The following is a 27890-nucleotide window of genomic DNA, read 5'->3' as shown; positions in this document are numbered from 1 at the left end:
AGTTCCTGTTCTGACTTCCTTTGATGATGAACAGTGGTATGGAAGTGTAAGCTGAATAAACCCTTTCCTTTCCAAGTTGCTTTGGTCATGGTGTTTCATCTCAGCAATAGTAACCCTGTCTAGGATATCCTACTATGGATTACTCTTTTCCTCTGTACAAAATGGATCAATTTCCTCTCTAAATTTTACTACTATTCTGGGGTGCTGTGCATCTGTCTTTAGTGACAACTGCCTTACCATTGGTGGCTGAGGTGCTTGGCCTCCTTCTGGACATGAATGTGTGCAATTTATTCAGCACACTCACTTTTGTGCACACACCCCTGCTAATCTGAAACTGTGTGGATTCCTTCCTGTTCTCTGTCCCATTACTGACCCCCCATTGTGTGTCTGTCTCTGTTGGATAACTCACTCTGGGTCCTTCAAATCATGAAGATCATACACTACATGCGATTTTTACATCTGGCATGTTTCACCTAGCATGGTGTTTGTCAGGTTCTTCTATAGCATAGAATCTATACAGATTTGAACTTTACCCTCAAAAATCTAATCTCCAAAACAGATGCTGATGACAGTGTCTTTCCCTCCACAATGACCTCACAACAGACCAAATCAATACTGGACCTAGATTGGACTTAGGACCTAAAACGTCAAACTGGGTTCATGGCTGCCTTTATCTAGTGAGAATGGGACACTAGTCCAGTCCCAAGACTTGCCATCCCCCCACAAATGTTCACTGCAGATGAAGAGATCAAGTAGGGTATCAGAGGGCAAAAGTTATACAGTAACATTACCTAGCATGATGTGTTTACTGTGTCTGCAAGAGATAAGAGTTCAAGTTTGCATGGATTAAGAGATTGAGAGTTTGTTGAGAGTGCAGAGTTTGCTTTCTTATGGCCTGAGGTAAGCTAGCTCTTTTTTGGAGAATGCAAACTAGAAACATGGTGTCCACAATTGATCCTGCTGTCACTTGTGGTACCCCTTCCCCCTAATTCATACCAGGGAGTAAGTCAGCAGAGGAAAACATTCCCTGGCCTGCCATCACTGAAGAAGGCCAATTTAAATGGCAATGTGCTTAACCCGCTGACCCTTCCACATGCACTACGAGGTAGGTGTGGTTGGTCAGCAACCTCACTTTCTGAAGAGGAAAACTGAGACCGGGAAGACTGAAGGAACTGTCCCTCCACCACTGTGTCACACTGCTGGTCCATGCTGGAGAACGACACCAACACTGGCCATCAGACGCCACAGTAAGCACTCTGTCTCCATGGCCATCTGCATAGATGCCCCTCGTGGCAGTGCCTCCAGCAGCCAAGATCTGTGTTCTTGTCTCTTACCTCCATCCATTTCAACTGCAACCAAGCCATCTCTTACGATAAAGGAGATTGCCTTTTGACCTGCCAACCTTCTCCTGTCCTGCACCTGATCTAGTCTTGATCACCCCGAGATTCTTTCCTCCTCCAGGCAAATCTCCTCCTGCACCATCTTACACAGAAGCCACTGTATTCTGAGAGTGTGAGATGTGGTCACTCATGACTGATATTTGATGTGACATCAATAGAAATTGCTAGCTTTGGAAGAACCTGTATCAAAACAGAAAACAACACATTTCATTAACACATTTGCCATCACTCCTAACTAAAAATCACAGTACTACAGTCTGGATATAGTTTGAACTCCAGTTCATGAGTCAGAACTGAACTCCAGTATGGTGGTGTTCAGAGGTGGTAGAAACTTCAGGGAAGAAGCATAATGGGAAGTGGATATTGGCTCCCATCCTGTGCTCTAGATTCCTGCCCTGCCTATGATCTATACCTCTTTTTTCATTTTTCTTTATTAAGAAATTTTCTACTCACACTACATACCACCCACAGATCCCACCTCCTCCCTCCTCCCACCCCCCCAGCCCTCTCTTCCAAGCCACACCGCACCCCCACATCTCCCAAATCAAGGTCTCCCATGGGGAGTCAGCAGAGCCCGGCATGTAGCTAGAGTTTTCCTGCCTTGCCCACAGTCAGGACAAATCTCTGTCACCCGCCAGTCCCACAGCCGCTCAGACTCAACCAAGTAAACACAGAGACTTATATTGCTTCAAACTGTATGGCCGTGGCAGGCTTCTTGCTAACTGTTCTTATATCTTAAATTAATCCATTTCCATAAATCTATACCTTGCCATGTGGCTCATGGCTTACCGGTACTTTACATCTTCCTTGTCCTGGTGGCAGCTCCAGGCGGTGACTACTGCCTTCCTGTTCTTTTATTTCTCCTCTCTGTTAGTCCTGCCTATACTTCCTGCCTAGCCACTGGCGAATCAGGTTTTATTTATTGACCAGTCAGAGCAACTTGACATACAGACCATCCCCCAGCACAGCCAAGTGCCGATCATCTCAGACACCTGCACTCAGGCCCGTGGTCCTAATCATCCTCTATGCGGACCTGCTGGGTAAAGCCATGAGGAACCCAAGAACGGGCTCCCACAGCACATACAGAACATCCCACAGCACCGGCACACTGAGCCTAGGCAGGTCCAAGCCCCTTCCCACTGCACCAAGGCTGTGCAAGGCATCACACCACAGGCACTGGATTCCCAGAAGCCTGCCCATGTACCAGGGATGGATCCCGATGCCCCTGCCTGGGTGCCCCCAAAACAGTTTGAGCCAAACAACCATCTTCCATATCCTATCCAGAGGGCTTGGTCCAGTCCCATGGGGGAGTGGACTGGGCATGGGGGTGTGGCAGAGGGTGAGGAGTGGGGGATGAGAACATAGGGAAATGAGAGGGTCAAGCTGGAACAGGGACAGAGTGGGAGGGCAGGGAGGAAGATACCATGATAGATGAGGACATCATGGGAATAGGAAGAGGCAGGGTGCTGGGGAGGCTCCCAGGAATCCACAAGGATGACTCCACCTTGGTCTGCTGGCAGTGGTCCAGAGGGTACCTGGACTGCTCTACTCTGGTGACCGGTCTAGGGAATAACCTATCTGTCATCATAGAGCCTTTGTCCAGTGACTGATGGAGGCAGAGGCAGAGATCCATGGCAAGGCACCAGGCTGAGCTCCAGGAATCCAATTGATGAGAGAAAGGAGGAATTCTACAGTCAAGGGAGGTAGAGATCATGATGGAAGGACATGCAGAGATGACCAGCCAAACTAGTGAAAGCCAATGAACTGTGGATCTCTACCTCTTAATGATGCTCCCACCACAACACACCCTGCCATGATTTCACAGATTCAGGAATCCTGTCCACAGTCAGTGATAAACTATTTGGAATCATATCTTCCAAAACAATGGGATAAATAAAATTATTTTTCATACACCAAAGTCTCAATATCAGCAACACCTGCATATCAATGTTTCTTGAAGTACTCACTATTCATGATTGCTAAGTTATAAGACCAACATAGTTTTTAAAGAAAATATAGCATAGAATCTTTTCAGTCATAAAAAGGGGAATAAAGTTATATTATTTGTAAGAAAATGGATACAACCAGAAATAAGCAAATTAAGCATATTAAGTCATCCTCAGAAAGACAAATATTGGATGTTTCTGTTATTTGTGGGTCCTAGCATTGGTGGCCACAAAAAATTATTTATGTACATATGATATGAAAGCAAAGTGAAGCTGTCTGGGAGGACTGAGGGTAGAAATGGGAAAATGGAGGGGAAAGGGAAGGGTAGCACACTATGTGGGCTATGATCAAAGTACATTATATAGGTGCATATATAGGTGCATAAAGGTGGCCTTATATAATCATGCACAATGATTGGGGCAGAAGTGTGTTATCATGGATGTGTCCATACTCCAGTGTGAAGATACCACTCTGGGCTTGGAGAGAAGCAACACCAAGAGAGATTTAAGACAGGAAGTCAGACTAAGGACAAAAGGTAGGGTGACCTAACCGCATTGTCCAAAGGAAGTCACCAGTGGAGTTCTGACACCTGAGAAGCACTCCACACCTGTCACTCACTCACTTCACCTTGGGAAGACATTACTATTCTCCTTCCCCTGTCCTGCCCAAGGAACTACCTCTTCTTAGTTCCCAAGTTCGAGCATACTATGAGCTAAGTTCAAAAATAGCAAGCATGTGGACTTTAGGAAGGAGAGCAGTAGGAGGTAGGTGACTGATGCTGTCTGCCATGTAGAGTATGTTGCAATTTGAGTGAAGTTACTGACGGTGACAGTTATTGGCTGTTGACTTGCAGCATTATCTCACTGGAATAATCCCTGTTAAATATTAAACAGAGACCTCAACTAACCACATGAACTTCATGAATTTCAGTTTGTCCTCACTCTGTGTTGGGAACTCTAACAACAGGGATTTGGCTCAGCCCAGGTGCACACACTTAAAAACAACTGTACTGCTGGCCTCAGGAAGTCATGTCTTTTACTGATTCCCCCAGGCAAGGTATGTTTAAATGCACCCAAAGGGCAGATGTGGGAAAACCACTAATAATGACATGTACCTCATGTTTTTCTGTAGTAGTGTCTCACTGATGTAATCATACCAAGAAAATCCCTCAATGAACAATTAATCCTTAGTAAATTCAGATATTAATCAATGAATATTAGGCAGATGCATTAAATAAAATTGGGATTCCTTAGTGACTACTCTAACTGTCCTGAAAAGTGGTCAACAACATACCCAAAAATTATGCTAGCCAAAGGAAAGGCCAGAGGAAGCCTGTTGAATTCAAATGTCTTCCTAGTCATTAAGTTATCTGGGAGAAAAGTCAGTCTTGATGATGACAAGACTGTAGTGACACCAGAAGTTTGGAGATACTCTCCAGGAAAGGGGAATGGGCCGTCTAACACTCTGCTCCTATTCTAATGGGTTACAATGAGTGCAATGTGTACATTTTCACTAGAGAATAACATCAACTTATGAGAAAACATAAAATTCTTTGGTAAAATTAAATATATAAATAAATCTCAAAACAGATTCCCATAATTTGGGTTGGTAGTTCCCCTCTTCATCATTTCATAAGATACAAAAGGAAATGGGTAAAATGTCAACCATAATTGGTATAGGATATATAAAGATGTAATTTGTGATGTCAATGGTATAATGGATGGAGGAGGAACGAAAGAATGCAACTGTTTTATACAACCTACAAAAAGTTTAAATGAAGTTTACAAGTGATTATTGTATTTGAACATGTTTCATGTATTCCTCTTGTCAGCCTCTGAGGATAGACCTGTAACATGTACACTGAAGGAAAAGAGATCAAGTCTGCTTGGCTGTCTGGATGCCTGTTCATTATTCTTGGCTGTTTGAGAAGAAAACTTTAGGTGAGGCTCAGCAGATTTACCTTCTGGGTCATCCATCTTCCACACGGATGTGTGTCCTTGGACAGAGTCTTTTGAAAGCTCTTTATCCAAATCTTAATTGCATTCCTTTCTGCTGTTTTGCATTAGGTATTTTCTGGGTTAGGAATGTTCTCCCACTTTCTGTCAGTGGACTCCTACACTACCCCCAGTTTTAATGAATCGCTAAAAAGGTTCCTAGGTTAATAAACTAGTCAGATTTATAGGGATAGTTCATGATAGCAAAATATGTTGGTATTGAGAGCTTCTGCTAAGTACATCATACATACATGGAGATCTTATGTGGCTTACATTTGTTCTTTATTTTCCAGACCAATCAGAAATGAAACACAGATTGGTGTTTCACAACCTGCACCTAAATAACATTGCCAACAAAAACTCTTTTGCATGGAGATCCCATCCCAACTACAAACCATGGAGGCTATGATAGTTTGAATGTTAACTGTCCCCCATGGGCTTGTGTGAATGAACACGTGGTTCCTCTCTGGTGAAGCTATTTTGGGAGGTTGTGGAACCTGTGAGACAAAATGACAAGCTGATAAACAAAGGTCACTAGGTCCAGGCTTTGAGATCCTACATTTCCTCTGCTTCTGATTCTGTGTCTTCTTCCTGGTCAGTACCATGTGATGATGCCACAAGTCGTGAGCACTATCTGTATGATGGACTATACCCCTTAAGTTGTAAGTCACAACCAACTTCTCTTCTACTAAGCTGCTTCTATCACATACTCTAACAGAGTGCTGGGAAAATTAGCATAAAACTATGCCAAGAATTAGAGTGTTTACTGTGAATTTCTGACCATGTGTCTTTTAGGCCTTTAGTTAGGGTTTGTGGTAGAAAAGTCAAAAAGCTTTGTGATATAGGTTGAGGAAACCCTAGGCTTTCACCAAGTGCCTTCCCCCACTGAGCGTTCTTGCCAGGACAGAAGTTACTATTTTAATAAGTCATTGAGAATTAGGCATATGTCCCATGACCAGCCAGGAGAACACTCCAGATATGCATTGCAAAGGCCCAGAGAAAGGAGAGGGTTAGACTCTGTTTGGAGACCTGTTTGACTGGAGAGTGAAGTAAGGCAGAGAGAAGAGATGAGACTGATGAGACTAGGGAATGGGTCAGAAACCTGATGGCCAACAGCAAGTGTCTGAGCTTACTATGCTCATGAACCTTTCATTAACTGCATTTTGAAGCCAATCCCTTCCTGAGCCTTTTAGGCATTCATTACTAACCTACCCATAGAACTTTATTCCATAAAGTTTAGGAAATATTTAGATATTTTTTGATCCTAGATGCCAGAGAGAGAAGAGAGTAGGAAATTTTATAACTGCTAGGGGGTTCAAGCTCCTAAGAGGAGTAGGTATGGGGCTAGGTGGTCTTACTGGAAACATAGGTCCACAGAGCCACAGATGATGCCAGTTCTGATTAACACCCAGGAAATTAATTCCTTATCCATTTGTTACACTCATCGGGAGGCATGTGATAAGAAGAGGTGGTTATGTGCAGGTGATAAAGGTCGGTAGTTCATTCTCAACAAACTCATGAAATTGTAACCATGTGGTTGGGATTTTCTGAGACATGAGTCCCAGTTTGCTGGCCTGGACCTCACTATGCAGACCATGCTGGCCTCAGACTCTCAGAAATCTGCCTGCCTCTGGTTCCTGAGCAATGGTATTAAATGTGTGCTCTACCACACACAGTTTAATCAGGGCTTTAGCCTAAGTGTGAACTTGCTCCTCTTTTTGACACTTGACTGTACACTGTGCATTCTACACTGTGCATTCTAGTGATGTCACTCTACAATGCTCTTAACTCTTTTGAATTATTTGTGAAATTCAGAGAATGGGCAGAGTTGGCTACCAGCCTGGTGCCCTAGTCTCTTCAGGAATACATTCAAATTAGATGTGGTATTGAATAAAGATGGTGGATAGGCTTGAAAAGAAATACTTTTATTCAGCCAGATGGTGGTGGCACATATGTTAAATCAGCACTTGAGAGGCAGAGCTAGTCAGATCTCTGTCAGTTTGAGGCCAGCCTGATCTGTAGAGTGAGTTCCAGGACAGCCATGGGTACACAGAGAAATCCTGTCTCAAAAAAACAAAACAAAATGTTAGAAATATTTGTAATCCCCACATAATAATGTTCATTATAAAATATTGAATGGAGAACATTTGACATGAATTTAACTACTAGAGTAATCATAATTCTTCTCATTGTTATTAAAACCATAAATAAAATTACAGGCTATCATTTACTCTAATCAGAGCCCAACTGTAATGGATGGAGTCAAGTGTCAGAGATGAACCTCCACATTTCAGTCATGTACTTAATGATTTCCTTTACACTAGACAGTTGATAATACTATGCACAGACATTGACCCTGTTCAGAGAATGTACTAAACTTCTTAACCATTAAGGTTACAGACAGTGGATTAAGCCCATCTTCATTTGGACTTCATTCAAAGGTAAATTTGAGTCTATGTGTTCTGGGACACAAAACCCTTGATGAATACAGATGGACTCATTAGGGATATTCACACACCAGTTATGATGCCACCTCTCAATACAACCTTTAGGACAATTGATTTTTGTGGTTGAAGAAGCCCTTGCCCACTAGACACCAAGGGACCTTGAACAAACACAGTGAGAAGAAATGAGTGAACCATCCCCAACTCTAGAAGGAAATAGATAAGGTCCATTAACTACAAAGATGCTTTACATACACATGAAAACTATTAATTTTAATACATATTATCTAACCTGTGGCAAGATTGCACAATGAAAGCAATCCCCCAGACATTGATTTAGTAAAATATTTATTGACCACCAGCTGTTTATAGGGCCTGAATCACATATGTTCATCAGCTTATCAATTGTTGGTTGTCCTGTAGTTTCATTAACAAGTGAGTTTTAGTTTGATTTTACAGCTAGTGAGAAAGCTTTTGCCCATCAAATTCTGTAACCTTTATAGAATGGAAAGTGGCTAAAATTCAGTTTAGATTAATTTTAGAGTATTTCAGCAAATTTGATTTAGTCTAAAATTTAAATCCAAGTTGCTTCCAATACAATATTTTACAAAAAGAGAAAGAAGTGAAAAGTTTAAATTTGGGGTTTTCACGTTTTAAAAGTGTTTACTAAAGCAAATGGAGGAATACTTGGGTTTGTACAATTGTCATGCTTAGACTTACAACTACAGGTTTTAAGGCTGTTTTAAATTGTCCCCAGCTTTGGTCTTCCCTATGTATTTCAGCTGAGAATCTGGCGTGATTTTTCTCATGGTATAGACTCAGGCGGATGGATAGATGGAGGGGTTGGTGGTGAGGTTTTGACCCAGAGTGCTGGGCTGAAAGGTGTGTGCCTGATGGACTGGGGTGTGTGGAAATGACTTTAGATTACATATTTAATACATAAGAACTGTCACTTTTGCCTAGTTTCCCCCCCTTTTTTCCTTTGAAAGGATGTTCATCTAAGACAGAAGAATTGAAATCAATTTCCTTAAATTCAAGACGGCAGGAAATCTGGTTATATGAGACTCTCCTCTGGCAAGCCCCACTAAAATGGTGACTGCTTAACAGAGGAATTTCAAGCTTCCCTCCAGCTGCACAGGTTTGGGTTTGGTGCCCTCAACTGTCAGTTATGGAAACTGAGGCTGTGAACGTATCTTGTTATGGGGTGGACTGGAGAGATGAGGACTATCTTACATTTAAATGGTGATTCAATTATTAAAATATGGTCTTCTTAAGTGCTAAGAAATTTTCTAAATTTTCTTTTTTGCCAGACAAACTTAAGATGCAATTTCAAAAGATTGATTTAGAATTGGCCTCTCTGTAACAGAGATAGTTTTGCATGATTTCTGGGCCTTGGTGCATAGGGTATATACATATTGATGTTGAGGTGGGTGCCCCTTCTTTTCTTTCTTTCTTTCTTTCTTTCTTTCTTTCTTTCTTTCTTTCTTTCTTTCTTTCTTTCTTCCTTCCTTCCTTCCTTCCTTCCTTCCTTCCTTCCTTCCTTTCTTTCTTTCTTTCTCTCTCTCTCTCTTTCTTGTTTTTTTTTTAATTTCTTATTGATTCCTTGGGAATTTCACATCATGTACCCTAATTCCATTCGCCTCTCATGCCCTTTACCCTTGCAGTGTCCCCGCAAAAGGAAAACTAAAAAAACAAACAATGCAATTAAGATGAAAGTAAAATAACAAATAAGAATATTAATTAAAAAGCAAAAACAAACATACAAACGAAAACAAAAAAAAACAAAACCCACTTTACTCCTCTGCCTTTCCTGCCTCGCCATCGCCTCTGCATTTGTCTTGGTGGCACTGGGAGCTGCCATGTGTCAAGCAGGATACCCTTTGTCCACACAGCTTTACTTGCAAATGTTCATTTTGTAACGTGATGTTGGTCTGGTACAAGGCCTCTGGCTTCTGGGACACCATCAGTACTAGACCCTCACTGAAAATCCTCTTGGATATCCTGCCATTGCCCTGAGTTACAGAGATCTCTGTGGCTATGGTTCTGAAGGACCAGTCCTTTTAAATGCTCCTGCAGGTCACAGATGGAGTAGAGGTTGGGGTGTGCCAACTCGAAGCTCTGGATGCATGTGTGCGTGGTAGCTGAGTTGGTCTGACATTTCCTTATAATTTCCTTGGCTTGTTGCCAGGTTATGGATAAATCCTTTTTTAAATCTTTACTATTGACATAATATTTTTATGAAATTCTCTGGCCTCCAGCACATTTCCTATCAATAGTTTATTGATCTAGTCATTACCTTGTGCTAGAGGGCCTGGCAGACCCATATGGGATTCGATGTAAGTTATATATAAGGGATGTTTCCTATTCCTGATTATATCTATAAAGGCTAAAACCTTAAAAAAGGCTATAGTGCCTGGTCCTCACACATTATATATCTTTCTGATTCCTGCCATCACTTCCTGGGATGAAAGGCATGAGGACCAGGAACTAGAGCCTTTTTTTAAGCTTTTAGCTTTTAGCAGCAGTTCATCTGGATCCATTCAGATGAGAACTCGGAGGCTTCCAGTCTGAGGAAACAGGATTGACTGAGAATTGGTAAGTTGAAGTTAGCTGTGGCTTGTTCTGTTTCTCTGATCATTCAGCATTCAGCATTCATCCCAATACCTGGCTCCAGGTTTGTTTTTATTAATATGAACTGTTAAGATTTGTGCTACACAAGGTCAACAAGACAAAATGACAGCCTACAGAATAGGAAAAGATCTTCACAAGCCCACATCTGACAGAGGGATGATCTCCAAAATATATAAGGAACTCAAAAAAGTAGACACCAAATTACCAAATAATCCAATTTTAAAAATGGGGTACAGATCTAAACAGAGAATTCAAAACAGAAGAATATTAAATGGCAAAAAGAAATTTAAGGAATTGCTCAAAATCCTTAGCCATGAGGCAAATGAAAATCAAAATGACACTGATACCATCTTACACCTGTCAGAATGACTAAGATCAAATCCATTAATGACAGCTTATGTTGTAGAGGATGTGGAGCAAGAGGAACACTCCTCCACTGTTGGTGGAGTGCAAAGTTGTACAGCCACTGTGGAAATCAGTAGGGCAGCACCTCATAAAGTTAGGAATATACCTACATTAAGACACAACCATACCACTCTTGGGCATGTACCCAAAAGATGCTCAATCATGCCACCGGTCACTTGCTCAACCATGTTTATTGGAGCATTATTTGTAATAGCCAGAACCAGAAAACAACCTACATGGCCCTCAACTGAAGAATATAATGATATAAATGTGGTACCTTTACACAATGGAATATTTAAAAGTGACATCATGAAATTTGTAGGCAAATGGATGGAACTAGATACTGAGGGAGGTAACACAGACCAAGAAAGACAAATATGGTGTGTGCTTACTCTTAAATGGGTATTAAATGCAAAGCAAAGGGTAGCAGGGAAGTAATAGCTAGACCATGTGACATCAGCACATGGACATTCTACTGTCTCCTGGAGAGCCCTGGCATTCCATGTGATGTCACCAGTGTTGTGGAAACACCAACTGTCATTGGGGCATTGGTACAGTGTCTCGAGTTTCACCTACAGACATGCTGACTAGACTGAACAGGATTTTTGGGAGACAGGATGGCGAGCACAGGGAGATCAGACGGAGGCAGAATGAAGATGGCCTTCAGTCTCCATGTCACACATCCAGAAACCTATGGTTCTGGGGAAAGCGCAGTGAGTCCTGGGAAAGGGATGGGGAGCTTCCTGAAGGAGGAAGGCTTCAGCTGATCCTTCCAGGAGTGGGGCTCAGGAGGGGATAGTTTCTGAGAAGCAATGGGCCTATCCTGGTCCTCTGAGTTCTTCAAAAGCAGACCCAGATTTGAGGATTTTCCATGGTTAGTTTGCAGAGAGCCAGGGATGGTCAAGGCTGAGGCTGCTCTGTTGAGGGCCCTCTGCTTTCACTCTGAGTGGGAAGGAAGCACAGAGGGACTAGAGAGATTTCAGTTCCAGTCCTGCACTTCACCCACACTGGATTTCTTTTGGTGTGTGTCACTAATAAAGGGGAGAGCAAAGTCCCCTGGCCAGAGCTAGAGGTTCTCACATTTTAAATAACAACCACTGGCATGGCAGGAGCCACCAAGTATTGCCTCATGTCAGTGACCCCTAAGGTTTCTGAGTTCCTGCCCTCTCACTAGCCAGTCCTCTTTCCTCTACATTGAGTGCAGGACTGGGACATCAATCTTTTTGTAAGCATTTGTTCTTGGTGACTGAGGGCTCACCTGGGGATGCCCAGTCCTTAGGTATTTTCAGTCATACCTATCAGTAGTTGATAACACTTTTGCTAACTTCATGATGGCTGGAATGTATTCTGCTGAAGGTTTTAGCAAAAGTCCCATCATTTCCAATATGACTTATCATTGTTCTGACAGGAACCACATAATCATCCACCATTCCAATACACTGTAACTGCCCCCATGGATCTTCTCTAATGTGCTTGTTCATCTCATGGAACTGATCTTCCTTCCCCATTATCCTGAGCTAATTTCTTAGCATCCTTAATTTCTCATCTTATTAGCTTGCGATTGTAAGAATGAGAAGAGCCATTTTTGGGCAGTGTTTGGAAAATGACCCTAGCTCTCCACACATGATGAACTGTTGAATTAGAATGAACTAGATTCTAATGAATCAGAGAGATCTCAGGATTGGAAGGAGGAGGTGCTGAAGGCCTTGCCCTGTTTTTCAGGAAAGGCTCCTGGAAAGGGCAGCTTGGCTTTTGGTGAATTGGGGAAGAGCTTGTTATCAGATAGGTGATGACCATTGGCAGTGGCCCTAACAGTCCATTCTCTGGAAATTCTATTGTATCCTGGAGAGCACTTGGCATCTTCTGTGAAATCACCAGAGTCTGGGCAATGCCAACTGCCCTTGAGGCATTCACCAAGTATTTATAGAGTTCACCAAATTGACATGTTGGCAAGACTGATCACACTGATTGGCAGAGAAAGTTTCCTAAGGAGGTGAGGCTAGAACTGGACCTTCTAGTATTGGGATTCAGTAGCTGTGATCATGAAGCAATGGGCTTATGCTGCTTATCCGGGTTCCTAAAGAGCAGATCCAAGGTGGAGGATTTCTGATGGTTCAGTGGCAGAGGGCCAGGAATGGTCAAGGCTGCAGCTGCTGTGCTACGACCTCCTTCAGTTCATTCTGAGTGGCAAAGAATGCAACAGGAGGCAAAGAATGCAACAGGAGGCAAAGAATGCAACAGGAGGCAAAGAATACAACAGGAGGCCCAGAACCACTAATGTGGTATCAGAATGGGATGTTGTTGCACTTTATGTCTGATGTAAATACCAAGGAGGGAAAGTTTCCATCCATGTACCCAGGTCTGAGACATTCAGTTCCTTTTAGTCATGGACACAGGTTATGAGGGCTGTTAGGCAAAGAGCACTAGGGACTCCTGGACTTCCTTGTATCACATCAGGTATGAGCTGAAAATTCCAAACCAACATGGCTGGCCTTGCTTATGTCTTTCAGGGCCAGTAGGGCTGCAGTAGGGGCTGAGGCATATATCTAGCCATAGTGATTAGAGACAGACACATGGCTTATGAGACCCAGCTAAAGGATAACTGCTCTGATCTTTGAGGGCTTCACTGGGTTCCATGCTTTTCCTCTTCCTCAGGCCTCCTCTTGGGACACCACATGATCTTCTTGGCTTATGCCATTCATCTGTAGAAATTCACTTGTGTTTATGTACCTACAGGGGCTGCTAGGAAGGCATCATCCACACCCTTCTTCCTCACTGAGCAGGAGCAGCAGCTGAACCAGGTGGAAAAACTGAAACTTCAGCTACAGATGATGACCAATGACAGGAATGAACTGCATGAATTCCTGGCCCATTACAACAATGAGTTGAACAACAGGTATTCATCATGCCCTGTTCTCTGGTGAATGTCTTGACCCTACTGTGTCAATTCCAGCAGTCTTTGGGTCTCTGGAAGATGCACCTGCAGGGTGACCTGCACAAACAAATTTTCCTGAATGCATCTGAGAGGCAGAACTGAAGCCTGTAGGAGTGAGATGGGACACAGGCTGTTCTGATTCCTCCTAATGAAAAGCAGAGCCTGTGGCCTGAATCACAATCCACAGAGATGGGCAGTAGGGTGTAAGATCACAACATGCATTTCAAGAGGCCTTGAGAGGTGTTGGCTTGTAGGAGATGCTGGGTGCTCTGAGTCTAACCTGAGTCTCTGTATTTGACAAGATATTTATTTTTCCTTGTTGCTCTGGGAGCAGATTGAAAGGCCTGGTGATCCTTCTTGCTCTATCTGTGTGTGAATGGAAGACCTGGAGTCCATCCCAGCTCCTCTCTGGTCTTGTTCCTTATACTGTGAGAAAATGCCACCCACCTGTATTTCTCAGACATCCTAATTGTGTATGGGTTTATTTGTGTGTGAATTGCACTATTAGGGGCCCAAACATCGCAAACATGGCAGTGGCAGGTTTTGCTCTTTTCACTTCCCTCTCCCTTGATAAATCATTAGATTACATTCCTTAATTTAGTCCCCAAAGTTCATTCCCTTTTGTGGACACTGACTCATTCTTGAAACTAAACACCAAAGTCCAACAATCAAAATTCATTATTCGGCTACACTTGCCAACCTGTCCAATCAAATCTCAGCAACTCACCCTAACACAGAGTTAACCTTTCTATTTAAAATCCCACTGCTGAAAAAAGCCTGCTGCATGTTGTCTGCCTTTGCCTGATCCAGAGGCAGGCTCCCAATGCCATGCTTGCCCTGCTGGGGAAATGCATGTCTTTGTGCTCAGGATTTGGTCTCAGTGTGTTCTGTACTGTCTCTAAGAGGCTCCCTTAAAGTGTGTGTGTGTGTGTGTGTGTGTGTGTGTGTGTGTGTGTGTGTGTGTGTGTTTGTCCCTTCAGATCTTGTGAGTTGGAGATTGATAGTAGGCCTGAGGATTTGCCTGATTCAAAGATTTCAGGTGATGTAAGTGCTGAGACCAGGGAGCTCCAATTTGAGCATCACTTTTCTCAGTCTTTGTGCTCACCCTGGTGCCTCATTGGAATCCCCTTGGGAGTTTATAAAGCCACCCCCATGGAGTGCCTCATGCATGGCAATACTGATGATGAATTTTGGTTATCCTTGTAAGGACAAAGCATTTCTGTTCTCATGCCAGTGGAAATGTCATCGCAGATTTCAGGTAGGCCCACATTGGTGGACCTTCTTAGAGTGCTAGTCTACCTCTCCAGGCCTACTGAGGGAGCTCATGGAGTCCTGTCACCCTCGCTGTTGACACCCAGTCTTTCCTGGCCCTGGTGCAGGGTAGCAAGTCTAATGCACATCAGGAGTTCCCAGTACATAGCATTCAGGGTGTGACATCCAGTAGGCTAGGGTAGTACAAAATACAACCTTGATTCATGGGGTCCTTGGGGCCTGTGTTCACAGAGTTCTTTGTTCCTGGGGCTATTCCCTACCACAGGCTGAATTCGGAGAATAAGATGCAGAACACAGAGCATAGGAAGGATATGTCAGATGTGAAGAAATTACCCAAGGATATTAGTGAGGCCTTGTACAAGTGCACAGAGCTGAGTGAGAAGACCAAAATCTACCGGTGAGTACCTGACTTGGGTGGACTCCAGAACTTGGTAAGAACTGCTTCTTGTTGTCTGAAGTTTCTCCAGTTTTGCCCAACCATGCTGTCAGGAGGAATCCGTCCCTCCTGCCTCCTGGAGCCAAATGGCCCAAATAAACACACAGAGGCTCACATTATTTACAAACTGTATGGCCAATTGCTTAAGTTTCAGGCTAGCTAGCTCTATCATCTTAAATTAACCCAATTCTATTCATCTGTGTTTTCCCACATGGCTTCTGCATTGCCAGCCTGCTGGCATGTTGCTGCTTGGGTGGTAGCTGGCATCTCCTCCACCTCTGCCTTTCTTCTCTGTCTCTCCAGGATTTTCCTGCCTGGCTCTTTCCTGCCTTGCCATAGGACATAGCAGCTTATTTATTAACCAATGGGAGCAATACCTATTCACGGCATACAGAAAGACATCCTACAGTATCTTCTTCCCTTCTCCACCTTTAAACTAAAGTGAGGGCTGTGGTTCTAGTCTGTTTACCTCTTAGCAAGCAGCCTGCCTTATCGCTCTTGGACTTGTGCTTCATAGACTGAGTTCTCCTAAGTGTGAAGATTGTGAGAGCCCCTCCCAACATTTTCCTGTCAGCTTCCGGAACTTCTAGACAGAAAACATGGTTTACACCATGGTTTCTGTGGCTCTGGCAGGAGCTTACAGAGCTGCTTTCTATGAGACACATGAATGGAATGCATTCCCGATAGGTCTTCTGTCTCCCTCAGAGCATGGTTTCCTTCTACCTGCTCATGTTTTCCCAATACTGTGAACAGTTAAGCACCAGGGTGTGTGTGCAGGAGGTAGCAGATCCAGCCTTCAGAGGTACATGGATCTCTTTCGCTGTCAGGGTCTTCAGAAGTAGTGTAAATCTTTCTGGAATTTGGCTATTCTCTGGCTTTGGCCTGCATCTGAGTGATGCTACCATGGTTAATGATGGCTCCAGCCCAGGGCTATTGGGGATGGGGACATGAGACCTTGCAGGAATCATGGTATTGGGAGGCAAGAGTGGCAGATGGGGTGGAGCTTATCATTTTTGGTGATATTTCAGCACCCTCTACAGTCAGCACCTGAGTGAACAGACTCAGCTGAAAGAAAAAGTGAGAATGTTGCTAGAGGACAAGAAAAAGCTGCAGGGGGAGCAGATTTTACTACAAGAGTCCTGTGAGGAGGCAAAGAGGCTCTGTGAAGAGGCCCATGAGAAGATCTATGACCTCTGGACAAGGCAGCTGCAGGTAAGTTGAAGCAGCAAGGCCAACCTGGCCACCAGTCTGACCATACACACACATATATACACACTCATGTAACCATCTATTCACTTATCCAACCTTCCCATCCCATCCAATAGTTAGTTCACTTCTGTGATCATTCACAAGTCTTTCTGGGAGTTAGACTCTTAGAGCAAGCAAATCCTACTGCTCTGCAGGAAGCTGCAGTCCGTTGAGGGAGACGAATAAGTCACATATCACTCACCTGTATGTCAATATGGGAGGAGCCGGGCTGTGATGGGAGCCACAGAGATCGAGTGAGTCAGGTCAAGGGTCGGGTCTCATTTGCTTGGCAGGGGTCATGTGAGATGAGAGCAGACACTGCATGGAAGGAGGAACACCCCTGAAAAAGCCAAATGACTGGGGCTCATAGACATCTTTTTGGGTGTAATATGACATTTTAGCCTCTTGTTCCCAGACTGCCATGGTGTTCTCTTTACCTGGCCAAGCTCTTGGTTCACAGTGACAGAAACAAAATTAACAGCTTGTCAGTACTGGTTGCTGTGAGTGGCATTGGCCAGTTCTCCCATCCTGAATCTTACATTCAGAAGCTCACTGGATGACCAGGGATGTGGCAAGTGCTTATGAAAGGCGGGGGTCAGGGTGGCAGATTTGAGCCAACTGCATCAACATAGCCTGCAGAGACACAGCATGTTTCTCCAGGCATTTTTAGTCCAAAATGATGCAGAACTGTTGGACTCACTTATAACAGCTGGTGTGAGGAGTCTAAAACCAACTGGCAATGTCATCCTCATCAAGTGTGATGTCCTCCTCATTGCGTTCTGATCACTGATGATTTGAGGGATTTGTGTCTGTATGTGAGTATGCCTGTGTGAGGGCGCATACATCTGTGCGTGTTTTGGAAGGTCTGATGATGACATCGAGTGTCCTCTGTGGCTTTCTCCCTTATTCCCTTCAGCCCATGTCTCTAACTGAACCTGAAAATTTCTGTTCTGGCTAAGCTGGATAGCCACAGATCTATGGATCTCCTGTCTCCTCACAGTAGAGCATCCTGTCTTTTTCTGTCTCATTTCATTTCTAAATGGTTCATTTGGTCAGAAAGAGAATTGACTTGTTGGTTTCTCTTCATTTTTAAACATTTTTATTATTTTGGAATTAATGTATCTTATAATAAATAACATAAATCAAACAATGGGGCTACTTTAAAAATAAAAAAGTAGACTTCTTTTCTTTCACACCATAGAGGTAACTTCCCAGAAAAGGTCTGTTTTGTCTACTGGCTTCACAACATGAAACCTGATATATTGAAGCTCACTCTTAAGACAGAGTCCAACTCATAGTTGTACAGAGTGCTGCATTTTAGAAAAGTGCTGTAGATTATCTAAGTAGCCTTCCACTGACTGGCCTGGGGCTGTTTTCATATAATGTGCACTGTAATCTGGTCAAAAGTTGTTGGGTAATGACAATGGGTGACTTCTCGTCTCTGGTGCTGTCAATGTCTTCTGTGGAGGAGTCTGGGTAAGTTTAGTGAGGAGACTATGATGGGTCAGCTTAAATCTATCAGGAGGCTTCATGTCTGACCCTCTTTCCCCAGCACTTGGTTTTATGTGGTCCAACTCAATTGTGCAGAGGTTGTTACTTCTCTGTACCATCAGTGAGTCTGGTGATAAGAACTTCCCTGGGAAGGGAAATAAGTTCAGGCCAGGGCAGAAGAGCTTGGCTGGGTCTAAGAGGCTTGTAGACAGCAGGGAGGACCCACTACCGGCCCCTGGATTAGAAAAGGTGCTGCAACATTCTAGTCTTCTTCCTTGCCTTTCTGGTTTCAAGAAAGGTGTGTGTGTGTGTGTGTGCGTGCGTGCGTGCGTGCGTGCGTGCGTGCGTGCGTGCGTGCGTGCGTGCGTGCGTGCGTGTGTGTATGTGTGTGTTGTCTCTATGTGTATCTTTGTGGAATGAGAATGTGTGTTTGAGTATCTATGTGTATGTTCACTCTCTAACAAAACAATGGAGAATCTTTAAGAATGATGGAGATGGATTTCAATGAGAAAGTACTGTGCCTAATCTGGATAGTACCACTTTGCCTCCATCAAAGAACAGATGGAGTTGCCCATCCTTCTGCATGTCCACACAGCGAATTACAACCAAAGGCCACATAACTGATGTAAGCTAAAAGTTTTTCAGGTATTTGTAGAGGCAGAATTATTTATCTGCAAAGAAATCCTCTGGAGAAAAACAAAGTAATGGGGTCCATGAAGGCGAGAGAGAGGCTACTGAGAGGCAGGAAAGGCAGGAAAGGTTTGAGTCCTTCTCTGCTCTGGGTGAAAGGAGGCTGACCACTGATGACTTGCCTGCATACTGTTTTGTTCTTCTCCTCATCGCCTGCTGCCATTTTCCTTTCACCTCTGCCTAACCTTGGTTCAGCTAACCTTGCCCTTGGAGCTGGCCTAGACTTCATTCTCAGAGAAATTCTGAACTGCAGAGGGGCTTGTGGAGGCATCCCAGGCCAGCAGAAGTCCCACAGCTATGCTGAGGTGTGAGATGAGGCTGTCTCAGGGCACCGCTTAGGCTCACAATACTCTCAAGTACCCACTCCATGTTGTGTCTGCAGCACTCAGAAACTGCTTTTATTCCAAAATTTTTCATCCTGAGTTAAATTCAGCCTGATGGTGAGTTGGGAGAAATGAGAACTCTCAGACATTGCTAGTAGTGTAAAATGGTGCAGCTCTGGGAGAAGCTATGTGCAATTATTCAGAAAGTGGAACTGCAGACTTCGGGTGGAGCATTGATTCCAGAATGGAAAGTGGTGTCCACAGAGAATAGGGGACAACAGGGATACAGCAGGACTCATCAGAACAGCCCAACTACAGACTCTTCAGATACCCATCATTGATGAGTACAAATATACAATGTGGTCCATGGGATATTTTAAAGTATGGAATAATATATGCAGTCATTTGGCCGTGAGTTAGTCAACCTTCTGTTACTCAAAGAAATCCCTGACACAATCAACTTACTTGGAGGAATGTGTAATATAGACTCTAGATTGTAGAGATTTTTCTAGTTTTCTGAGCTCATTCCTTTGGGCCTAAATGGAGGCAACCTGTGGTATAGAGAGCTTTTTTAGGAGGAAGCTGCCCTCCTTGGAGGCACTAGGAAACACTGAGTGAGAGCAAGGGGCTGGTCCACTGCCATCCAGTGGTCCTGTGCTGGGGAACTAAGCCTTCAATGCACAGAATGGGGAACTTGCTAGGAGAGCTTAGATTACAGATCAAGGAACCTGTCTGTGTACATGTTTTCAAGGCAAGCACTGCATTGACTTATCTGCCCACTGAGTTCTTCTCCCAGGTCACCAGGCATGCACATATTATACAGACACACAGACAGGCTGAACATCTGCACATATAAACTAAAAATAAACTGAAAAATTATCAAAACCGAGTAAAAGTACACAATGTTCTCCACATCCCTGTGCTCAGAGCACCCTGTTTCCTGCCTCCCGTCAGGAATATGGATAGAAAGGGTGTAGGTTAATGAAAGGTAACTTTGTTCTCCATAGTATCCCAGGTGATCACTTCTTACATTAGTGTTATGTGGGAAACTAAGTGTGGGTGGAATGTAGTGTGCTTGTATGTGTGTATCCATATACATGTGTGGGCGAGAGAGAGAGAGAGAGAGAGAGAGAGAGAGAGAGAGAGAGAGAGAGAGAGAGAGAGAGAGAGAGAATGCATGTTTATGTACATGGTGAGGAAACCTCCCCTAAAAACACAATCTTCTAATGAACAGGAACATCAAAGACTTGAGGAAAATCTTCAGTCCCTGATGAAACAGAAGGAGCTGTTCACCCGGCAAAGGGACTTGGCAGTAAAGCTGCAGCATCACTTCACTGTGTCCCAGATGAGGTAGGAGCCCAGGCTTCCAGAAGCAGGTGGATCCAAGTGGGTCCACTGTACCTGGATCTCTGTCCTCTTTGAGTTTTGTCAATTGGCAAAGCTGCCAGCCACCCCAGGGAAAGAACGCCTCAGAGTGTCGTTGCTGGCTCAGTCAACAGGAATTATGACCAGGAAACAATTGCTTCCCCTCGGTCTCATGGGGTCTGTGTCCCCTTCTTCCTTTCTGAGAACTCTTGTATGCTCTAGTATCTCATCTCTTAGATTAGATCTCCCCGCAAATATTCCCATGGCAGCCAGAAACGTGGAAAGGAGGATCATTGATCATGAAGGAAAGTGTGTCCCCTGCATCTTTTCCATCAGGAACTTCACGTTTAGAGAGAAGTGTCCACCTTTTGCAAATCTGCAAAAAGCACACTCCTGCTGATTGCAGGCTCTCTGCAGTGTTTATCAGTTTCTCATGAGAAGATTTACTTTTGGTCATAAACAGAGTAGGAGCTGACAAGTTAATCCCATGCAGGGTTCTAAGCTGTAGGAATAAACAGAGCCTTCTTTGCATTGCTGTGTAGGCTCCACTAGAGGGAAGGCATAGAGTTTTCCAGGAGGTTCACATTCACTTTGATCTAATCAAGGCCAGGGATATTTTTCCTGAACTGTTCCTAAGACTTTAACATACTGATATTTCTCCAAAATGATGTCTTTGGACTGTTGGAGAAATATGCTGGTTTTTTTTTTCTAATCCAGCACAGTATGTACTTACCAGTCCAACTTCTGGCAATTTTTAAAAACTGAGAAAAAAGTCCTGCCCAGGTGCTCTCTGATCCTTTTCCCTTAGGGAAGCAAGGAATGAACTCAGCTGAAAGGTAATGCTCGATTGTCTAGCTGCGTAGAGCTGGTGGGGGATCAAAAGCTGACATGGCAGCCCCCCCCCCAGGCTTGTGCCCCAGCTGCCTTCCTCCCCTAGGTTTGAAAACCTCCAGCAGGAACTACAGCAGACCACAGCCCAGGAAGAGAGCCTCCTGCAGAAGGAGCTGCTGGTGTATAAACACTATGTTCCAGGCAAGTAAGCCACCATTGAGCCCCATCCCCAGCAGCCAGGGTATTCATGGGGTGTGTTTTCTTCCTTAACTTTTGATTACTAGGGATGAATCGGCCCTGATTTTTCTTGACAGTGGCACAGCAAAACTGTTTCTGAATATTTTCTTTGCTGATTTTCCCTAACAGCACCTCTTCAGAAAACTGAGAAGGCTGGAAGAAGCCAGAGACACCTTGAAGGCATGATATTCTACACTCCAGGTTCACGGCCTCCTCAGAAAATGCCACCTCTTTTCAGCTTTGAACTCACTAGTGAGGCAAATATCAACCAACCATCAGGCAATCCAGCCACAATCTGATCCACATCTGTGGCTCACTATTCCCAGAGAAAAGATTGTATCACAAATAGTCTGAGATTCAGAGGACACAACACAAATTACTAAGAACCCTGACATCCATCAGCACGTGGCCCCAGTGAGGGGCAAAACAAAATGAAGAGGACATGTGGGTGAGCAAGAGTTCCTCTGTTAGCTTCCTATCAAAAGCTTTGACAAGTTGACTCCATATGTGATGGGAAATCTGACAAGGAAGACTGTGTTAACATCACACTGCCATCCAGACAGACCACACCCAAAGCATAAGATTCTCTCCAGTGCAGTGCTGAAGCTGACTTGTGCAAGCTGACTTGAAGCCATGTCATGTGCAAGTTTTGCTGAAGATAATTCACTGCAGAGAATAAGACAGTTCCTCACATCATTTGCTCTCCCCTAATGAAATTCCAAGTGATCCTGAAATTTGCTTAATTTTATTGTTTATATGTTGTGATATTTATTCTTTGGAATTTGGTTTTCTTCATTTTGGTTTAAGGTTTTGTTAATTTTTGTTATTTCTTATATTCTTGTCAGTGTTTTAATAGTTTGCTAAGGCTATACACTGTATATAAGGACTGCTGTTTTGAAAGCCCCCATTGAGTAAAATGAATGTGTTTTATGAATAAAATGCAATTTCAAACTTCACTCTGAGACTCTTCTTCAGTCAGGTGAGGTTTCACACTCCAGTAAACCCTGAACTCCCAGGCTTTGATGTATCTCAGTAAGTTCCAGGAATCTTGAGCTGCACAAGGATTTCCCCGCCATGGGACTCAGAGCTATTATCAGGCCCAAACTACTCTTAAAATTCTATACCTGTCTGGTGCATTGTTCAGGGTTTTATGGGGTAACAGAATGAATTTCTATATATACAAAAGGCTATGTTTTAGAATGACTAAGAGGCTGTGGTCCAGCTAATTGAACATTGGCTGGCTATAATGCAACGCCCTTAAATCCAGGAGTTGCTCAGTCCACTATGCTTGATGTCTCAGCCCATCAGCTGAATAGTCTGGAATCCCAAGGAAGTTGGCTCCAATGCCAGTGAAGGCATGGACTTGCTAGCAAGGTGAGAGCAGGCAGCTAAAGAGCAAAACTCCCTTCTTCCATTTCGTTATATGGGCTTCCAGCACAAGGCCTGGCTGAGATTACAAGTGGGGTTTGGGGGCTCAAAACATCTGAGTTATAGATGTTTCTTTCTCCATTAATATCCAGATTAAAGGAATGCCTTTCTAATGCAAAGATCAGGATTGCATGTGGATCTTCTCTCTTCAAATTAAGCAAAAATACCTCACAGGCATGCCCCTCCATTTTGGGGTTTGAATGAATTTCAGATGTAATAAATTTGACAAACAAAAATAGCTCTCACAATTGCACCCTGTCAACTTGACACACAATTATATCTTTTGATGTCATGACTAATTTCCCAATGTAAAACAATAACCAGGGCTTAATATTGCCTAAACATGATATAATTATTCCAAGTACAACACAAACACATTATGTATTAGACCAGCTCAAAATTATGCCTAACATGATTTAATTATCCCTTGTAGTTGGAGTTTTCCTGTGTCCACCCAGCTCCTTCAGCAGCTCAGACCCAAGTAAACACACAGAGACTTATATTACTTATAAACTGTATGGCCATGGCAGGGTTCTTACTATCTTGTTCTTATATCTTAAATTAACCCATTTCTAATAATCTGTAAGTTGTCATGTGGCTTGTGGCTTACCAGTCCTTTACATCTTACTTCTTATGGTGGCGGTGGCTTCTCCTGACTCAGCCTTCCACTCCCAGCATTCTCTTCTCTGCTTACCTGCCTATACTATACTTCCTGCCTGGCTACTGTCCAGTCAGCATTTTATTTATCAATCACTCATAGAGAAAGATATCCCCAGAAAACCCTGTACAACTGCAAACACATTATAAAGTTAGAATAAGTGGCAATGTCCCTGGAGGGACATTCTTTTAGTATCTCAAATTTAAATATGGTAACCATCAATATTCTCCCTCTTTTGGAATAAATTTGGTTTTATTTATTTGTTTATTTTTGTTTTTACATCCTAACCAAAATTTCCTCTCTTTTCCTCTCCTCTCAGTCCTTCCCCCAACCTCTACTCTTCCTGCTCCCCATCCATTCCTTCTTCTCTTTTTTCTCTTCAGAAATGGACAGGCCTCCTGTGCATATCTGCCTGCCATGTTATATCAAGTTGTGGTGAGACTAGGCATGACTTCTTACATTAAGGCAGGACATAGCAATTCAGTAGGAGGTATGGGTCCCAGAAGCAGGCATTAGAGACAAGCCCTGCTCCCACTGTTAGGAGTCTCACAAGAAGACCAAGTTATACAACTGTAAAATATATGCAGAGGACATACTTCAGTCCCATGCATACTCCCTGGTTGGTGGTTCAGTCTGAGTCACTATGAGCCTAGGTTATTTAGTTCTGTGGGATGCTTGTGGGGCTCCTGACCCCACTAGCTCCTACAAATATTTAATTGTTTACTCATTATTTTATGTGCATTGGTGCTTTGCCTTCATGTATGCCTGTGTGAGGGTGTCAAAACCTCTGGGCCTGGAGATACAAACAGTTGTGAGCTGCATGAGATTTTTTTTTTCATTATTTTAAAAATTAAGTATTTCATATGATGAGGGTATAGATATTTTCTGACTGGTATTTAAAATAATTACATCTATCTATTTACTTATTTAGAGATGAGGAAATAAATACATACATACGATAGAGAGAGAATGAACATACAATACATGCCATGCCATTTTGTCATTCTGTTCATATGGAGGTCAATGAACAAATTAGGAGGAGTCAGCTCTTTCCTTCCACCCATCTAGCCATCTCATTGGCCCTTCCCTGGTACTTTTCATGATCAACTCGTGGCTTTCTGCCTTAGAGTGTTTTCTTGTGGTTCTGAAAGTTAGAGAATATTTTAATATTTAAGGGCATTTTGCTGTGGGACGGTCTGTATGTCAAATTGCTCTGATTGGTCAATAAATAAAACACTGATTGGCCAGTGGCCAGGCAGGAAGTAGGTGGGACAAGGAGAGAGGAGAATTGTGGGAAGCAGAAGGCTGAGGCGGAGAGATACTGCAGCCGCCGCCATGACCAGCAGCATGTGAAGACGCCGGTAAGCCACCGGCCACGTGGCAAGGTATAGATTTATGGAAATGGATTAATTTAAGCTATAAGAACAGTTAGCAAGAAGCCTGCCACAGCCATACAGTTTGTAAGCAATATAAGTCTCTGTGTTTACTTGGTTGGGTCTGAGTGGCTGTGGGACTGGCGGGTGACAAAGATTTGTCCTGACTGTGGGCAAGGCAGGAAAACTCTAGCTACAAATGGCGCCCAACGTGTTGGCAAAAGTTTCTACCTAAAACCTGAGAAAAGATTCTAAAATGGAGCTAAAAAACAGCTTCCTAATTGTCTCTCTCAAATGAGCGGCAGCCTGCCGGTTTGAGCTACTGGCGGGTTCCTGGCGTGTGTGCTTGATCTGCAGTATGGCGGGAATGAGGCCTCTGCAAGTGGCACATTAAGCTGCATGGTGGATTTAGCCTTTGCTAGTACAAAAAAAAGAGGTTTCTGGGCTACATGCTGCTTTGATAAAAGCATAGACCCAGGAGGGCTCCCAGAGCTGGCGGTAAACGTACCACCGCCATGTTGGGAAGCTGAAGTGGGAGGAGCCAGCAGTCACAGCACCATTTCAGGCTTAGAAGGCTGCAGTTTAAAGCAATAGGCTCAAGGTAATATAAAACATAAGCCACATAGAGATGGCTACCAAACAGAGAATCTGGATTATGTTCTCTTTGATATTCGTAACTGAAGAGAAACATTTGATTGCAAAAGCTGTTGAGTTATGCCAAAATGTGTGTTTTAAAGGTACCTTAACTTCAAAATTTGGATGTAAGGATATGTTGCTTTGGAAAGGAGGCTCTGCTTTTGTTTCCACAGAAAGCCAGAGGCTATGGATTTGTTCCAGATTAAGATACATCAGGTTTGACCAGCCAAGACCACCTGAAAGGTCTCCGATGACACCATGGCCCAGATGATCCAACATCCAGAATCGTTTCAAGGCAACTGGCTCAGACGATACGGTCTCACGGACTACTCCATGATCCTAAAATTTTCTTTGTGTCCCCATAAGATACAGCGCCCCCCTCCAGCAGGAAGTAGTAAAAGAAGCTACGCCCAAATTCCCAAATATACCAAGCTGACTTTGGGGATGTGTAAAAGTTAAAACCTTCCTTTTAAAAAAAAGAAAGGGGAAGTGCTGTGGGACGGTCTGTATGTCAAATTGCTCTGATTGGTCAATAAATAAAACACTGATTGGCCAGTGGCCAGGCAGGAAGTAGGTGGGACAAGGAGAGAGGAGAATTGTGGGAAGCAGAAGGCTGAGGCGGAGAGATACTGCAGCCGCCGCCATGACCAGCAGCATGTGAAGATGCCGGTAAGCCACCGGCCACATGGCAAGGTATAGATTTATGGAAATGGATTAATTTAAGCTATAAGAACAGTTAGCAAGAAGCCTGCCACAGCCATACAGTTTGTAAGCAATATAAGTCTCTGTGTTTACTTGGTTGGGTCTGAGTGGCTGTGGGACTGGCGGGTGACAAAGATTTGTCCTGACTGTGGGCAAGGCAGGAAAACTCTAGCTACAGCATTTTGAAAAATGTGTGCAGAATTTTGTTTCAAATGAATGATACTGTTAATAAACATAACAGGCACTCAGAGTTGATGGCAGGAAAGAGCTGACACATCAAGCTGGCCACTCAGAAAGTTCTGCTGCCTCCTTGGCTGGTGTCTGGAAGTTTTCAGTTTATATTTATATTTATAAATGCATGTATATGCAGTTAGATATGGTTGTACATATTAGGTATATCATATAGATACTAATAAAAATATGTACATATCTATACTCATAGTTCTGCATACAACATGCATACCACACACATGCATACCAATGCCACAAAGGTTGTTTGTTTCTTTTTAATTTCTTGTTATGCCAATTTATTATATATCTAATTTAATTTCAAAGTATAATTCTGTGTGTGTGTGTGTGTGTGTAAAGGTGTAGACACATACATGTTTTTAAATGTATGAATGTGGGCACACATTTGTGTGTGTTGTATGGAAACAAGCATGTGTGTATTGTGGCACAACACTGATGGTGCCTTCATCATTTATGGTGGGATATTAGCACTATTACAGTGGGGTGGGGCATGCTTGATCATGCTTCACTCTGTGCATGGAACTTCCATACTTCTAGAGCACTGATGTTGTCTAAGATGTTACTAACCATGTGTAGATGTTTCAGTGTCTTTCTTAGATGGAGATCTACAATCTATGTCACATGTTAAGTCACTCAGATACCATTTGACGCCAAGCACAGATAAGTTTTCAGTCTCTCCTTCCTCCTCCACTGCTCTTTCAGATTACAGTAAATCACCCCCATCATGTACGTCTAACAACACTTACTGGCTATCCAGAACTTGGTGAAGAGCAGGAAATTGTGGGTGCCCAGGTTCCAATGATGCTGACAGGAAGACTTCCAGGTGGGCTGTTCCTACTGCAACTGTTGCCACAGGCATCCAGGCTGAGACAGCAAAGGGGCATCTCTGCTGGGCAACTGTATAACTTCTCTTTCAGATTCTGCTGCTGCAGACAGGAAAAGTATTTCAAGCTCTGTGAATAGATAGCTGGTTTAACTGAGGCCACCCTCCCTAAATCCTGTTAGGCTTTGAGGGTAGCACAATGCTTACACTTCATCTAGAAATCACAGGAAGAATTTCCCCACAGTTTTTCTTTCATAACTGAGATTTGATTGGTTGAGGACCAGTAGAAAAAGATGTTAATTCAGTTTTGTTTTCTTTCTTTTTGCATGCCACAATTCTTTTTTTTTTTTTTTTTTGGTTTTTTTCGAGACA

The 27890-nt window shown here is 43.3% G+C and overlaps 2 protein-coding genes across 3 annotated transcripts in view; one reads left to right on the top strand and one right to left on the bottom strand.

The window, feature by feature from the left end:
* LOC107400489 (disks large homolog 5-like) overlaps positions 1-22605 on the top strand; it is a 127838-nt gene extending 105233 nt beyond the window's left edge. The window contains exons 2-8 of one of the 2 annotated variants that reach the window (XM_076560675.1): positions 11379-11534; positions 13558-13717; positions 15294-15425; positions 16493-16676; positions 20451-20566; positions 21519-21613; positions 21779-22605. In XM_076560675.1, the coding sequence (XP_076416790.1) occupies positions 11379-11534; positions 13558-13717; positions 15294-15425; positions 16493-16676; positions 20451-20566; positions 21519-21613; positions 21779-21948 (1013 nt within the window). In that variant the 3' untranslated portion in view covers positions 21949-22605. Of the gene's footprint in view, positions 1-11365; positions 11535-13557; positions 13718-15293; positions 15426-16492; positions 16677-20450; positions 20567-21518; positions 21614-21778 lie in introns of those variants that run through there. The other variant, XM_076560676.1, reaches the window with a different exon arrangement.
* Positions 1-27890, bottom strand: part of LOC121826507 (cytochrome P450 3A25-like) — a 67300-nt gene that overhangs the window by 26703 nt on the left and 12707 nt on the right. The window contains exons 4-6 of the mRNA XM_076560688.1: positions 27442-27855; positions 16915-17030; positions 1335-1580 (exon numbers count right to left, since the gene is read on the bottom strand). The gene's annotated coding sequence lies outside the window, so the exon portion shown is untranslated. The remainder of the gene's footprint in view (positions 1-1334; positions 1581-16914; positions 17031-27441; positions 27856-27890) is intronic.

The sequence above is a fragment of the Peromyscus maniculatus genome, chromosome 23 (assembly GCF_049852395.1).
Source record: "Peromyscus maniculatus bairdii isolate BWxNUB_F1_BW_parent chromosome 23, HU_Pman_BW_mat_3.1, whole genome shotgun sequence".
NCBI classification, from domain to species: Eukaryota; Metazoa; Chordata; class Mammalia; order Rodentia; family Cricetidae; genus Peromyscus; species Peromyscus maniculatus.
The sequence above is the reverse complement of the archived record's forward strand: the minus strand, read 5'-3'. Positions and strand labels throughout refer to the sequence as shown.